The sequence below is a fragment of the Excalfactoria chinensis genome, chromosome 10, assembly GCF_039878825.1.
Source record: "Excalfactoria chinensis isolate bCotChi1 chromosome 10, bCotChi1.hap2, whole genome shotgun sequence".
Classification (NCBI taxonomy): domain Eukaryota; kingdom Metazoa; phylum Chordata; class Aves; order Galliformes; family Phasianidae; genus Excalfactoria; species Excalfactoria chinensis.
Window position 1 is genome coordinate 2,526,351 of NC_092834.1, and position 17,216 is coordinate 2,543,566.

General features: G+C 42.8%; 1 protein-coding gene across 2 annotated transcripts; it reads right to left on the bottom strand.

Moving 5' to 3' along the window:
- Positions 1–141: 141 nt before the first annotated feature.
- Positions 142–16,936, bottom strand: CLPX (caseinolytic mitochondrial matrix peptidase chaperone subunit X). Of its 2 annotated transcripts, XM_072345816.1 has the most exons (14): positions 16,790–16,936; positions 14,076–14,236; positions 12,828–12,945; positions 9,003–9,157; positions 8,138–8,297; positions 6,957–6,998; positions 6,310–6,486; positions 5,469–5,633; positions 5,089–5,177; positions 4,751–4,915; positions 3,684–3,983; positions 3,309–3,401; positions 2,988–3,094; positions 142–1,987 (listed from the first exon to the last, which is right to left on the bottom strand). In XM_072345816.1, the coding sequence occupies exons 1-14, from the start codon at positions 16,857–16,859 to the stop codon at positions 1,897–1,899; spliced, it is 1,893 nt and encodes a 630-aa protein (XP_072201917.1). In that variant the 5' UTR covers positions 16,860–16,936; the 3' UTR covers positions 142–1,896. The 2 variants fall into 2 exon arrangements, with proteins under 2 accessions (XP_072201917.1, XP_072201918.1); XM_072345817.1 differs by lacking the exon at positions 6,957–6,998.
- Positions 16,937–17,216: the final 280 nt, after the last annotated feature.

Consider the following 17,216-nt stretch of genomic DNA (forward strand, 5'->3'; position numbering starts at 1 on the left):
ATTAATTACCCCCACCGAGGCGGGCTGTGCCCGTGTCTCACCTGCTCATCCAACCCGAACCTCCCCCAGCACAACTGGACGGCATCCCCCTTCTTTCCCGTCCATCCATAGCCGCAGGGATGACGATGACACGGCACGGCTCCAGCTCCCGGGATTCATTGGTTTTATTCAAACGCCAGCAGCGAGGTACAAACTGCGGTTACAACAGCATTTGTTTCCTTAAAAACAGTTCTTGATTCTAATAATTGCAAATAATCCCAAACAACTTCCAAAACTGAGTTGTTTGAACTGCCTCAAATGGTGCTTTTTCAAATCCATTAAAAAACAAAACACAAAACCAATCTGAATTAAAGAACTCTCGAATTAAAAGCGGTTCTATTTCTCACTCTACAAAGAGGAAAATGAGGACACGTTACAGCTCACCACAGATTCCCATCTAAGAGGCGATGGAGCTTCTCTCCTAGAAACACCCTCAGCTCTAAAAGCAGCTTTGTCCGAGCCGTGGATGGTGACAGAAGGTGGAATCCTAACGCTGTACCTGATGCATCTGGCTAACACGGCTACCTATGGAAGAAGGCAAGGATTACACAACTATCACTTCAAATTTACATGACAGAAACGAACAGAAAACAAGGGCCAAGCATGTGCAGAACCCTCCCCTACCTAAAACACCTACAGGATGCATAGAAAAGAAGGAGAGGAGTTAAACTCTTTAGGAGAAGGGCTCAGTAAAACCTAAATCCATCTGAAGGACGAAACCGAGTTGTAAGTGACAACTTTAATTCCTGAAACAAACTGCAAACATCACAGGTCCGTCTGGGCTTTTACAAACACTTTCCTAAGGGACTGAATTCGTTTGGGTGTGGAACAGGAGGCCTGCTTTGCTGTGAGCCTACAAACCAAAGACAAAAGCACAAGATGCAATACTACAGCAATCGAGCATATAACTTAAGAAGCACTGCCGTGTGAACACTCACTACCCCGTTACATCAAAGATATGATACACTTACTTTTCGTCTCTTAACATTATAAGATAGGTTGGGCAAATACCTGGCACCAAAAAATTGATGCATGATCGTTCCAATATGTTAAACAAAACGTACTATATTAGAACATTAATATTTAAAAATTTAAGCCAGCTTGGCATCCGAAACTCTGACCACCCCCCTCCTCATTTCATTTACCCTTCTGGCAAAGTGAACTCATTATTGTCTTCACCTTCATCCGCAGCACTTAAGGTGACCGAAACTTTCTCCCAATGGGGAGGTGACCAGCAGGATGTATTCAGTATCCAATTTAACTAACAGACCAGTGGTACATGGTTAGCACCATCTCCCAGCGCTGCCTGCAGTTGTCCCCAAGCTTTTCAGAGTCCTGGTGCAAGGGCTTCCCCTCCCAGCCCATGTAACAAGTCACTCCGGCACTGCTGGCTCCCAACGCCAGCAGAAACCTAACACTGACCCAAGCGTTCCCCCATGTGAGTTGTATGAGGAGCTGATCGTTATTAAACTCATTATTAAACTCATTATTAAACTTGTTTTCCCATTTGTAGAGTAGCATTGCTGTAAAATCTCCCTATCGGCAGCACCTGCATTGCTGTTTAGTTTTTAGAGAAAGCAATCCAGGTGTTGCTGTATCTGCTATATATTTTAATTGAACAAATGTAGTATACAATTTATAGTCGAACATTATGCCATTCAAGTCCACACAATGTCCATCGAATAAATCAATGTGATGTTACAGTAAAAGACATGATCTGATTTATCTAATAAGGTTCCTCATCACGTATCGTATCCGAGATAGATCCAATGCTGTTAGTATCAGCTTGTGAAGCCAGAGGCAAATCCTAAGGAAATAACCAAGTGCGCTTTTTGCAGGAGAGCATTCTGACAGAGTTTAATGGTGTGCAGCATCTGCTTGTCGAGGCCAGCCGTCTTCCTCTACTCCAGAGTCATATTCTTCCTCCGATGAATCTTTAGTGGGAGCCCTATAATTGAAATGAACGGATCAGACACTATATAAATGGAGGGGAAAAAAGATGGAGACAGCTTCCATACCATGCGGCCAATCTGCCACCTGCAAAGTGTCCTGATGAAAGATGTTCAGATCTCCATCTGCTTAAAGACCTTCTGATCTGAAAATGGTGCTATGCAGATCTAAACTAAGCAAGCTCAGTACTGAACATCAATCAAAAGGCTAATAAGTTCAGTTCAGTTATTTGATTTCATTGGTAAATGCTGAATCTTCAGCAAACATGAGCGCTGGTGCCCAGCAAAACAAGTTGCGGTAACCTTTCCTTTGAGAAATGATGTGCATACAGACAAAAGCACAGCACACATCACAGTGGAACAAGCTCAAGTTCCTGACTATCATTCCTCTGTTTATTTTAACCTGATCCATCTCCTCTCAATTCCATCACTTCTTCATTAAAACTACTACTTTTTAAACCTAGATTTGTCCGGTGCTTTCAGTGCTCTACCACAATATCATCTTTATGACTCTCATTATCTTAATGAGAACTCAACCAATCAACAGATGCACCTTTTTCACCCTCTTCTCCTCTGTTGCCCTTAGAGGAGTAAACTTGCTGCAGCCCATAGCTTGCATTAGAAGTACCTCGGAGTGGTAGAGGTTACAAGGAGGAAAAATTCTGCTTCAGAACCTACCCTGCATTTAGAAAACACATTTAGAAGCTCGTGTTTTTTACTGCTACCTTATGATGCAGATGAGTTACTTTATTTCTCCAGGCACACACACGCACACAACGAGATTTAAAATAACTCCATGTATAAGTTTATTTTTTAGCTTCTTTTTAAAAACTAAAACAATACAAACCCAAAGTTTCTAGGACAGAATAGGCACTAAGACAACCGTGTAGAGGATACAGATATTGGATCCTTTGTGGTTGTGTGCATGGCTCTGTGTTTATGCACTTGTTCCTATGACAAACATCAGACCATTAGCCTGTTACTTCATTATGGCTTTACCTAATGTATCCTGGCTCCTTTTTGCCTTCTACAACATCTTTGTCCACTTCCACGCATACAATGTCAGAATTGGGCACTTCGAACATGGGCTCCAGCAACAGCTTTTCCTACAAGAACACATAGAAAACAAATACTTAAGTGTGGTGTCCTCTACAGAAAATTACGTATACATAGTAAGTGATGATCAGAGCTAGAGGCCTTGGAAGAAATCTGAATGGACACATTTCTAAGCAAGGCATTTACCGCAAACTGCCATGATAAGGGCCACAGACACCAGTATGGGTAGGTTCATTTACACAAGATGAGACTTAATTTACTTACCATTATAGATCGCAGACCTCTTGCACCAGTTTTCCTCTCCAGGGCCAGTCTGGCTATAGCCTTCAATGCATCCTCAGTTACGTTCAGTTCGCACTACACACAGAAAGAGAGCAATTTCAGTCAACATTTTGTTTATAATTCAACAGCACATTAAGCAAAACAGTGCAAGTATTTGTCTTTTACTTGTCACAGCCCAGAACAGTTAATGTTTAAGCTACATAAAACTTCCACTACACTTATGTTTCACCTGGAAGTCACCAGTACTGACTGTCCCTTTATATACAGCTGCTACAAACGCTGAAGGGACAAGAAGACAAGAATAGCAATTGCAGACAACTACTAAATTCAACCTTCAGTATGAGCTTTTTTTCCAACCTTATCCATGCTGAATAATGCCTGGTACTGGGGAACCACAGCGTTTCGTGGCTCAGTAAGAATCCGTACAAGGGTTTTCTCATCTAGGCTATGCAGAGGAACCACAACAGGCAAGCGTCCCACAAACTCAGGAATCATGCCAAACTCGATGAGATCTCTGGCCTCCACGTGACGCAGCAAGCGATCCTTTTCTTCAATATCCTCATGCGTGTTGGACTCTCCGCTTATATTAGCGAGATCAGCTGCTGCTGCAGCCCTTCTGCCTTTTCCCATATTAGATGGTGTACCAAATCCTAAATACTGCAAATAAAATGAAATAAAATAAAATCTTGATGTGCTTATCAGCCTGTTATAGTTTTCTTCATGTAACTAAATCACATTCCAGCTCCATAAAGATAAGGAGTAATTAAATTATTACACGTTACTTTAAGCTGAATGAATTACTAAAGTATTAAGTATTTTTTTAATTAAGAATTACTAAAGTATTAAGTACTAAGTATTACTAAAATTCAACTCCTTGCACGTAATCAACTCCTTATAACACTTGATTGCCACTGTAAGGTATTAAGATGCTCGGCTGAATAAGAGTAAGTTTTTCTTAATAAAAAGAAGTGACACCTCAAGAGATCTTAAGACAAACCTCTACTGATACACAAAGGTTTTCTCAGGTTCATCCCCATCACACTCCCACTGAATGAAATCCTGTTATCTCTGCTAGAGCAATGTGCGTCTCATTCTGTTCTTTAACAAACACAAGGTATTAGAACAGATTAAGAACTGTACCAGCAGGTATTCCATCAACAGTTTTCAACCCCTTTCTCACTGCATGTGCTAAAAAACTCCCTGTAGAAACAGAGACTACTGCAAGCTCCTTAAGCCTACTAACAATAGGTTTGCTCTTTGCTACCTTTCTTAAGCCTCCTTGACCTCAGGTAACAGATGGAAAACCGCTGCTCTACGCACAAAGTTAGAAGATTTACAAATATAGCAAGACCTTCGGCAGCCAGCACTGTGAGCAGTAATCAAGGTAATAACTTTTCAGTTCAAATACAGCCTGATGCACTCACTTTTTCATTTTTCCTCCTGCTGATAATTCTGTCCAGGCCATTAAAAGCACCAGAAGCTACAAAGAGGATGTTTGTTGTGTCAACCTGCACTGTTTCTCCACGTAGTTTACGAGAATTCTTCTCTGGGACGTTTACTATTGTGCCTTCCAGCAATTTTAACAGGCCCTGGGGAGGAAAGAACAAGCAATAAAGAAAACTCACCATGCAGCATCACACAAGAAGGCAAGAAGTGAGAGCTTCAAGGGGTTAATAACAAAGAACTGATCTATGCTATTTGACACAGCAGACTTGATGAACAGTTTGCTTATAACGTAAAGCCACTGCATGCAAGCACGTACTTGTTGAACACCTTCTCCTCCGACATCCCGTAACTGATGAATACCAGGAACGCTGCCAATCTTATCCACTTCATCCAGAAAAACAATTCCTGCAGAGATAGGAAATGGACTTAAGGAAGATTCTACTTCTTCAGACAAAAAACTTACACGCTGTGAAGAAAGCAACTAAAGAATCCGTTCTACTTCTGTATTTCAGATTGCAAAAAGCTATGAGCAGAATACATAAACAAAGCTAAAACAAGAATCAGCAGATCTTTATATTTATTATTTCTGATTGGAAAGTAGAAAAATCCATGTACATGACACAGAAATACAGTTTGCAGAAATGCTGATGATCTGCAAGTTCACAGCACCTAAGTAAGGTTAGCACAGAACATTACCTTGCTGAGCTTTTTCCACATTGTAGTTGGCATCTTGCAGCAGTTTTGCAATGACAGATTCAATGTCTTCACCGACATAGCCAGCTTGAGTCAAGGTAGTACAGTCACAGATAGCAAATGGTACATCCAGGCATTTAGCTAGAGTCTGGGCCAGCAAGGTTTTACCTGGTGAAATAAAAACGGTACTTTGTAACTGTCAGGTAGTTCTTCAGAGCACACAAACTCAACTATTATACAGAGGATTGTCATTACTATGATTAGACATTTAAAATGCGACCAGCATATTCATATATGCTCATAGAAGAAAAAAATCCCATGTCAGACAGTGCTCACAAGCAAGCTGTATTCTTGAATAGGAGCAGTTCTGTATCGAGGCAGCTTGAAATGCATACTGTACCACAAACAAAGTATCACACAATACATAAAACAAAATCCACGTACTTGAATAGACTACAGATTAAATCAATCAGTAGTCCTTTGCAGACACCCAAAGTGCAGTGCAAAGTTCCACTGCTCCTTCTTTGGAGAGAAACAGAATTAACATATTATTTAGTGAGCACTCTCTCAAATAATCTGCAGAACATTATCGTACCAGCCCAGTTCCTACGAACACACAGACACCATTTCATTCTAACACCTGTAACTGATCTGCCCCCAGAGGTGAAACATCACTTTAACTGCATCTCAACTTGCCTCCTAAAAAGCAGACAGACTTTAGAGGCATTTTGTTTCAGTGTAGCAAAAGTTGCATCTTTTAATCAGTCAGCATAAAAAAAAAGGCATTAAAATAAAAGAAAGCAAACAAGGATTAAGACGCGCATAAAGCCACGCAGCTGTATACCTGATCCAGTTGGTCCAAGCAGCAAAATATTACTTTTTTCAAGTTTTATGTCATCATTGGGCGAATCCAGTACTTCACCTCCCCGTTTTTCCTGAGGTATCTGCTGGTTCATTTGTTGCTGCATAGATGCTCCTAAAGCATTACCGTGTGGACTAATCCCAGCAATCTGCAGCAGTTCTGAAGAGAATAATAGCACTGTTTGAGCACTGCAGGGTCTATCAGTACCTTCAATACATAACAAGAGCCTTCTGGTTTGATCTGTGGATCTACAGTTATATCTGTTTGTACAGAAATATAGACAGGACCACAGCAAGCTTGAAGCAATTACTACAAAAACACGAGTTTCAGTTATATTTTTGCTTAAGTGCATATATGGAGAGAATCTCTAATGGCTCAGTATATTACATAGAAACATTCCTCCTTGCACTCTGCTGCTTTCCATATGAAGTTAAACAAAGAGACAGATCCTAAACACCTCTTCTCCCCCCAAACAATGCTCAATGAAATCAACTAAATTTAATAACGGTAGGGAAAAGCAAGCAGAATTTTCACCCAGCACTTCTAACCAGTGGTCACTAAATACTATTCTACACAAATATCAAAGGGTAAATATTGCAGAGGAGGACATGAGGAGAGAGATCACTTACTTGTAAATCTGTACTCATCCTCCCGTCTTCTGATTTCTAATTCTAAGAGAGAGGATGAAAACAGTAATGAAAACTTATAAAATCTTATAGCTTCTCTACCTCTTGCCCTCTTCTGAATACTTATCACTGGTGTATGAAGGACTTCTAACAAGAAATCCCCACAGGTTAGTTTTTATTACCATCCAGTTTAGTCCCAGGCCCAATTTGCATGCTTTTAAAATGGTAGTAAGCTATTTGTTATGTAAAACATTAACACTAAGACCTCTATATGGATTCTTGTTTAAGAAGCACTTGCAGAATATATATATATAAATACATATACATGCACCATATTCCAATTCTGCTTGGAAGAGACTTTCTTAAACTCACACATTTGTATCTGAGTGACAGAATGGAAGATTAAATCAAAGTATTATGAGCTGCACATTCATGAATTACAATCAACCTCTGACAGTTTCTCTGGGAGCACACAACAATCTGCCTGCAGAGGATCAGGAACTTCCACATGCCAGGTACAAAACAGTGCTTTTAAGGTTCTCTCCTGCATGTTCAAGGTTTATTGCTGTGTTTGTTGGGGTTTTTTTTGTTCTTTTTTTTTAAAGTAAATTCAAGAAACAAAGAAGATTTGATTTCTTAGCATACATTGCAATACAGAACAAAACACCTTAAGAAAAAAAATCAAGGTACACTTTGAATCAGAGGCAGCCACTTAATCCTACTGCTAAAAATAATTTAGATCAACACAGCTCCATATTTACTCGGCAGCAGAAGTTCTGCCAAGAGGAGCTCAGACTCCACCTGCTAGATATGGAACAATACTATGGTGGCCAACAGGTGCTGCCAACAGCAGCAATCAAGTTTAGGAAGGCAACTATTCATCAAATGCACTATGCAAAATATTGCCTGTGTGATCTGCATTGCTGCCTGCGGATTAAGCAGCAGATTTGCCATTAAGCAGTAAAAGTGATTAGGAAGAAAATTTCAGTAAGCTTACTTTATAAGAAACTGCCTATCAACGGTCATCTTGGGAAGCCTCGACATTTCCCTTCCTCTGGGAAACACATGTACAAATATGTACAGATTGCAGCTCAACTACCACCATTAGAAGGTCAAAAATATGAGGCAGGGTTCTGAAATGGTGAATTTTATTTGAACAGAAGAACACCAAACATCACACAAACCTCTTGGTGTTAGAGAAGTCTGCTTTTCAACTTCAGCTTGCTGTCTCAGGTTGGCTGGGATATTATTGTAGATCCTCTTGTAATGATTATACACAGCAACCGAAAGCACCTTCTTGGCAAAACACTGACCAACAACGTATTTGTCGAGGTAGTTATAAATCTGGAAAGAAAAAATGACTCAGTATTAATAACATTTCTAAATAACTACAGAAAACAAAAACAGTACATTGTGTCAAAGGCAGCCTTTACAAGATGCTCAAGACTTGAGTGTTGTTTTAGGGCTTTTTTTGTGTGTGCAGTAAGACTTTGATATACACTCTGAAATCTTCATAATTAAGCAAACCACTGCAGTCCACTAAGAAGTGTGAGATGCAGTAAGAGCTCCCTCACTATCCAAGGAAATCAAATGACATAACATGGGAGCTGCAGTAGACAGGTTGCAGCCACACAAGAACTTGCCATAGTTCTCAGTCAAGAAGCCAGACAGAAGGTTTCATGGCTACAGAAAGAAACTAACAGTATTAGAGTGTGGAATACGAGGCCGTGGCAGGAAATTAAAGATGCCATGGTTGTATGTAGAGGGTTGAGGTTATCTCAGGGTCACATGGAGAAAATTAAGGTACTGCATCTCAGTCATGAGACAAAGCCAGAGGCAACCAAGCTCAACTCCTCTTATGGGATCTACTGTTTCTTTATCAGTGCTCCGCCAGGTCACAAAGCTCTCAGAGGTTTAATCTTGAACGAATCATCTTTATTCTTCGCAGCTCTGTCACAGCAGATCATTACACACAATGCAGATGAAGAAGTGAAATATTCCAGCATGCTGTAGTACGAAGGACCAGCGGGGTGACAATAAGAACCGTACCTTTTTCGGTGGAGGAGGCGGCTTCTGCTGGAATGCCAATTTCACAGCTTCTGCTGCTGACTCGGGCTCCTTAATGATGCTCTTTTTAGTGTCTGCCTCTGACAGTACCACAAAAAAATGGTGACACTTCTCACACTTCACAAAACGGGTGGAAGCTGCGGAAAAAAGAGAATCAAAATGGTAAGAAAAATTACTCTCATCCCAACAAGAGACAGGCTGGGGACGCAACAGGCGTCTGACAACTGACTTGAAATAACCTAAAACAGGCAATAGAGAAAAACAAGCTTATAACCTGAAATAGGTTTAACAATACTGCCGTGTTCTATTAAAAATGATAAGGCTGGTTTAAGCTAAAGATACTAGTGAATTTATTTAAATAAAAGCAAAGTGAATGCAGCAAGACAACCACAGGAAAATCTTTTGTGGCTGAACTTCTGAACTCATAAAAAGCTTTCAGAAAATGGCTTGTACAGTCTGGCACAGCTGATTTTACTAGCAGCCTCCAGCAATACACTGGCTGCTTATTTATAGCTTGGTTTTGCCTTCCACGGAGCTGGCATCAGCATTTGATTTTAATATTAAATGCACCTTATAGCTGAGTAAAAAAGACCAACAGGCCATTTAATAAACCAGCACGTCATACAGACGTCATCACAGGTGGAATAGTTAATAAATACCACAGAGAAAACCTGTAAAACAGCTGACAAGTTCTGCTGGCAACATTTCAGCTGCCTGTTATCTACCTGATATGAACGCAATCACTCGCATGCGTTCATGTGTATTAACTCTTATTGAGTCACAGCACCACATGAAAATACTCTCTCCCAATGCTCACTCAGAATACCCCTGCTCTCCTTTATGTCTGCAGAGCCACGAGGCTGCTGTCCTTCCTTCTGCAATGCTAACAGCCTGGTTAGGAAGCAGTAACCACAACAATATTTGTCTCCTTTATAGATCATGGGAATGGTGGGGAAAAAAAAGAAGCTAAACAGCAAGCATTAAGAACTCTATGTTCTCTTAAAACATCATGCACTGAAAAAAAAGCAAAATTCATTGTGCAGAGTACACTTGCCTCATTTACTCCAAGCAGCAGATAGGAAGGTTAGAGACCTTTCCTATTTGAGGTGGAACCAACAGGGTCAATAGGTACAGAGCAGCTTTGATGTGTTGGGGGCCCCAGATTAATTTGGCAGCCGCCCTCAGCTGGCAAAACACAGCAGCAGAGGGCAGTTCCTATTGTCTGCACAGCACTGGGAAACAAGCATTGGTGTGAGCACTAACTGAAGTTCTACTGGGTGGCAGAACTGAGTAGTTTTCTAGGGAAACCACATTCCAGCACTGCTGGTCTCCTAAAAGTGAGCACAAAACTTCAAGCAACTTTTCTGTTGGTAAATACAGTTGCTTTTGTATGCTGCTGGTTGTTTTCATACGGCATGTTTTTATGTGGTGAGTTAGCAAATACACAAGAGCACAAGGAAGAGCTTTCAGGTCAAATTATCTCACTGTCATGAAGATATTTGCAAATACTTGTTAGGTAATAAAAACAGCAACAAGTTGAGTGTTGGTTTTGATCCAGGCAACACTGTCACAGCGTGCCAGAAGCTGCGTCTGTACAGAGATTTCCAAAGCCCACATAAGGAGAATCACCAGGTTTCTACAATACGTGCAGCAAGTCAAAGCAAAAGAGTTAATCTTGAAAACATTTGTGGGGCTGAGACAAAGGGGCACCAAACTGCTAAGCTAAAAGGATGTCAGGGAGCTTCTACCCTGTGAGGTACGTTGCAGGAAAGTCTTGCTTTTGAGGATGAGAGATAATGGCACCAGCTGAAGGCAGCAAAAGCAGTGCCTGGTTAAGGCTTCTTAGGCCAATCAGCTTTAAAGCTATTGGATTTCACTCCACCTCTGGGGCTCACATCTTGTTTCGCTGATCATGGAACTTTTTGCATAGCTTGGCAAATGAAAGCAGTCCAGGAACTGCTGAGAAAATAAGTCGAATGCACATCTCTCAGCTTGTCTCATTCTTAATAGTTTGTTATTGGGAAAAAGCAATTCCTTGTTTTCCTTTTGGCTTTCAGTACATAAGGCCTGAGCCTGTAATTCAAACCAGAATTGGGTGAATTCATTTTTGCTAAGCTGTATCAAAGGTTCGTCTGAAAACTTAAAGTTACATTGTAACTTGAAAACTGTTCATTTTGGACCATTTTTTTCCCCTCTTCGTTTTTAATGTTTTTACAAGAATTAGAACTTAGCCCTTTGGTTTTCCAGCTACTTCACATTCTATGGTTTGGCTGGAAGCAATGTGATCAAATTAACAGACTAAGCCAGAAAAAGACACACCCAGAGAAAACTTGAGAGCAATTACGAAATAAAACTGAAGACGACGATTTTATGTTAACAACTAATAGAAAACTGAAGACTGCTGCTCTCAGAAGGAGGAAGTCCATTCTAGTCCCCTATCAGGCATCACGGTGCTCCGTTCAAACTCCTAACAAGATTTTCTTGACAGGCTGTACAATCCTGAAGTCTCGGAGTAGAACACCAGGGATGTAAGACGCAGATACAATCCGCTACCCACAACCAGACTTGCTCCTATTTTCTCCCATAATTCGAGTAGAAATTAATCCTCTTTGTAAGAAAGCTTTCAAACATGTTTAGATATTCCTGGTGCTAATGAAAATAAACCAAATTACATTTCAGCTGCATAGAGACACAGCTATTGTTCTGCTCCATGTTAACACCTGAACAGCACTTCCAAATTAAAGGACAATATCCAATGGATTCTATTTCTCGTTACATCAGTTGTGTTGGTTCTTTCACAATGGCTCGTTGCCTGCAGATTCAAATAAAGATACCCATTATTTCTAAAAAGAAAAGAAAACGTGGCTACCAATGATGGATCCTTTTATTTAAGTACACTGTTACTACAGAACTAGCTTGTGATTCATGCTGCCTGATCGTCTTAATTAAACAGCACGCTTTACACGAGCAGCAGTGAATAAAAGCACATCTGCTCATTATCATTATGACATTAACAATGGTTTAATGAGTTTATGTTGTCCTTGTCCGAAAGCTTCTTACTGCACAAGTCTGACTGTGATTTGATACTTCCTCCTTGAGCCCCACCAAGTGACAGTAAGTATTTGCTTTCTGACATCTACTTTCCAGACCGGTCTCCTTAGTGCTAAGAAACATCTTCGAGTGCAACAGAACCTGCAGTATAACTGACTTTAATCTGAATTGTACTTGAAAAGGCTGCTGTTATTCCTGCTGGACATCAGGCATCCCATACACTTTGGATTCTGTTTGGACTTTCCTGATTCCTATTTAGAATGTATGATGAGTTGGATTTTGCCACAAAACCCAATCTAGTAAGCCATCTGTCACATGCTGATCCCTCTGCTAGATAACCACTCTGGTTTCAGCTCTTTCAGGATTAGTCCTATTATTCAGTAAGCAAAGGACAGACATGACTAACATTTACATCTATAAATGGACAGAAAAAAAGTATTAGTAGTTAAAGCGGTACTGTTTACACAGCATCTCTGACTGCATAAAATGTAGACAAGCTATTAGAAATGAGCATATTCAGAATTGCAGTCCAAATTCCACTATCATATTCTGCTCCACATCGTGGGCAATTACACAAATGCATCACAGTACACGCTTACTCCAACGTGGGCAAACTAAACTTTCCCCCCCACACACACACTGTGTAATTAATTGACATTCTACATAGAGTAAAGCTTAACGATCAGGACTGCATTGGATCACGAACACAATCTCATCCCCAGCTATTTCTAACAGAAGTTATCCCTCAGCACTTACAGACGAAGGTCTCCACATGTGTGCACAGGTCTCCACACTTGGGGCAGCGCAGCTGGTTCCCTCCTTTTCCAGAACTTCCAGAGCTCGACTTCTTACCACCCCCCTCACCGACAGACTTCTGAAAAGAGATAAGCAGACAATTAGTGCCAAAGAACAGAGCTGTGACACCGGGCACTTGGCAGCGTGTTTATGGAATCCAGCCACGTGAATAATGTAACTCCTGTATAATGAAATAACTGCTGTCAGGGCTTTTTAAAAGGTTTTGATAACTCAGCAACACAACAAAAACAACCTGAAGAGTTTGAGCATCTGCATTTCCCAGTTGCACCAATTTTGGACGCCCACAGAAACATCCCAGATCTACATTAGAACTGCTTGATTGGCACTACAATAATAGCAAGCTACGCTGTGTTTTAACAACACATTCCAGCACAGTTTATACTAACCACAGAGAAGAAAACAGCTCATTCTTATAGAGCGTCATTTCATTATCACAACTGTGTTTATTCTAAGGGTTCCGGATGCCACATCTCTTCTCGTGTCCTTGGCAGACGTCCCTATGCTGGCAGATGGCCGTAGGGCAGATATGCCTATAAAACAAGCATCTCAAAAACTGTTTGGAAAAATCCTCTTCTGACCCCTAAGGCAGAGCCCTGCTGCTCTTCCTCCCTGTTATGCTTTCAGTGGTGTTTCATGTTAACTGATAGTCATTAATATTAGGAAACACCAAAGATCTCTCTCCCCTCTTCTAAGGTATTCCTGTACTTTTGGAAGCCTTACTTGTCCACTTCTCAGAATCTTTCTCAAGCATAAAATAAGAAGAAAAAATTAAGAAAGAAATTCAGATTTCCTTTTTTGTTGCTCAACTAAGTTTAATCCGAACCTTCAGAACAAACCTGTGTCATTTGGACAGTCACTCAGATGACTTCACACCGTGCTAAGGCAAAAGTTATCGCTCAATCTCTCAACATCTTATTTGCTGACTAAAGAGTAATTTTATTCTCAGGTAATCATTTATCTGAAGAAGCTGTTGATTAACTATAATTATAGAGAAAGACCAGGATGAAAACAGATTGAAATTTATTAACAAGAATAAAGCAGGTCTCTTCACAAAGTTGTCTTGTGTTAACTTAAACACAACTACCAAAGCAATGCTGAGAAGGAACACTGAAAGCTGTACTTGTAAAAGCCCACTTGGCAGCAGCAGGCTTTGGAAGAACAGCTGTGATCACTGCGTACTGACATTACCTTGCTTCCTTCTCCAGAGCCATCCTTGCCCGTGCCATCCTTTGAAGCAAAATATGCAGGTGTTTCGGAGAAGTTTCTTAGAGGAATCCGCCTGAGAGAACAAGTTTCAAAAGTCCCAAGTTTGCCCAGCACGGGGATGCGTGTACGGCCACAGGTAATACCTAACAGCACATGAAAGCACAGAAGAAAAGCAGTTAATTTTACACTGTGATGAAAACCTTGCCAGAATCGCAGTAAGACAACAGAACTGCCTTGTTAGCGTCTGACTAAAAAGCAGGCTGTGCCCATATCCACTGAAAGTGCATTGCTGCAATGCGCTGCTTTATCCTCCTGTCCAACCCTTTAGGGAAAATCATTAAAATCAAACCAAATCAGTGTTTTCCACAGGCACACTCTGTTCAAAATGCAGTCTTTTACCGACACGTTAAGTACCTCAATTTTGGACCTCAATTACCCCAGTTCTAACCCTGACGTCACCAAATCCCAAAGCTGACTTATGTTAAACAGAACTCGAAGCCACCAACAGCAGAACTCTGAGCAGCCACGTTTCAGTTATGCAAAATGAATTCATTTCACCACCTTAGAGCTTACTCCACAAGAAGTTGCCAGATCATCCAAAGAAGACCTGAAAGTAATCCCGTGTGCTGTGATGTCAGAGGGCTGAGAGCCCCATTGTGCCGTAGGACTGGGAACATCCCCTGTGTGATGCGATCCTTGGAACAACCAGCATCCAGCTCTTGTGAAACCATCCGAGTAAGAAAGAGACTATTGAAACACCCCCCCCTTATTATGCAGCAGTTACCAAAGAGGAGTGTCAGAGGCCCAGCCTTGTGTCTGGATTTGGATCTCGCTGTCAGCTCCACTAAGAAGTCATTTCCAGGAATCAGAGATAACGTCTGACACACAGAAAGAGCTGTTCCAGGGGAAACTGAAAGGGCAGCGTCACAGCTGGCACGCGCTGACCCTTTACAGAGAGGCACAGTGAATATTAAACATAATGCTAACGCTGTGGACGTGGCTTACAGCCAACAAGGGGAAAAAAAACCTATTGAGAAACCAGGCAGCGTGTAAGGTTACACTCCATGCCTAGGTATGATGTGAATCCACACATGTCATCCCTGCGATTGCAACACCTCGGCACAAACAAGGAGCCTGCAACCCTCATCTTCCGCCTTCCTTATATGTAAACCCCAAAAAGTTGCCCAGAAAAACTGGCAAGAGACGCACAATTCGTTTGCTCTGGAAGAAGTGAACGTTTCTGGATTTATTTATTGTTTTAAAACATATATAAGTACACGTGCAAACATAAAAAGAACCAACACAATTCCAGCTCCCCTGCTGAGAACCACCACAACACAAACACCTTAACTTACAGCACGGCACAAGCAATGAGAACACACAGATTGTTCCACACCAGAAACAAGCTTCAAATGCTGGTTCACTTTCACAAGCAGCTGTACCCTGCTGAAAAGATACGGACAGACAACCTCCTGCTCTAAGGAGAGAGATGGCCTACAGAGAGCAAAGTCCTAATAAGGAGACCCAAGCACTTTACTACTGCTGAGCACTACGCAGGAGCTGAAGGTGGCCAATTTGAATTGGATAACACAGAAAATGCCCTGAAAGTCCACACTGGATGGGCTAAGAAGTGACATGAGAAGTGAGTGAGCTGATAAGCACCAGGCTTCTGCCCTATGGATCAGCACCACCACAGCTGTGTGACTGCACCCAGAGTCCGCTGGGCTGCACGCAACGCATCCAGGCAGCCATCCACCCTGCAGCAGCACAGGGTGATTTTGTGGTTATCAGAATACATATCAAACATAAGAGCTGCAGCAGCAGCAATAGCACCTCTCCATAACCTGCCTAGTTTAGCAGGCTGTGACAAAACAGAAGGCTCCTTTACGACTTATTAACCAGTAATTGAGAGGTGAGGAACAAAACACCACCTTTTAGGGCTCAAGTATCCTGTAAGAGCCTTTTACCCAAAGCTGTCACAGGGACACTAACAGGAGGTGAGGCCACCAGAGCTGCCCAACAACCTCAAGTTAATACCCACTGCCACCACACCCATCAGCGATGCCCCACAAAGTGATCTGTCACAACCACCACCAGGTGCCAAGTTAAGACTTTCATAAGCTCCAAGTAAGCCGACGTGCAATATTGATCCACAAACACATACTGGTCTTATTTGTTCTTGTACACAACCCTCTGAATTCTTAGTTCTGAGGGGGGAAAAAGCCCAAGTAGTGTTTGTTCCTTAGAAAGGCGCAGAGAAAAGCAGCAGCTCTGAGTTAAATGTAGAGTTTTCAGAATCCTTGTTCCCCTGGTTTTGGGTGGGTTGGGCAGATGTCCCACACAAAGGTTGGTAGGTGCAGCACTGAGCTCACCCCTCTGCCTTATTAGCCCCCACAGGACGCAACCCGGACGGAGGAAGGCTGCAGGCCCCCTCAGAGAGCTGGCAAAGGGCCTCACGAGCGGACACGCTTTCTGCCAACCGAGCACGGAATTACGCCAACGAGAGCCCGACTCCCGCAACCTCCGGGCCTCGAGGGAAACAGGCTCCGGGCTCCCTTAGCACAGAGCTCAGGCGCTGACAGGAGCCACAGCGGCGCGGAGAGAAGGGCCCGGCCCCGCGGGGCAGCGCGAAGGAAGGGCTGAGGGGAGCGGGATTGGGGTAAATTGGGGTGGTTTGGGGCGGTTGGGGTGGTTACCTCTCCGCGCAGAGGGCAGCGTAGAGCCCAAGAGGCGCGCGGCCGCGGCGCAGCTGTGGCAGGCGGACATGGCGCGGCCGCGGCCCGGCCCGCTCCCCCCGACGAGGCCTTCGCTGGCGGCGGAGCTGCGCGCCCCGCCCGCGGCGTAAACACCCCCTCCCCCCCCCGCTCGGCGCCGCCTAGTGACGTCACCGCGCACACCTCCCCCCTATCGGACTACCGTTCCCAGCAGGTAGCGCGCGGAGAGCGGAGCCTAAGCCCAGGAGGCGGCCTCATCGCAAGGCCTTCTGGGAGGCGTAGTCCTCGTGGGAGGCGAGGGAGCGGGCGTAGTGCGGACGGTGCGGCTGCGCAGTGCGGCCTCCCGCAGCCGCACGGCGATGGCGGGCGGTCCGTGTTCCCGTCCGCACGTGGATACTCGGTGACTCCT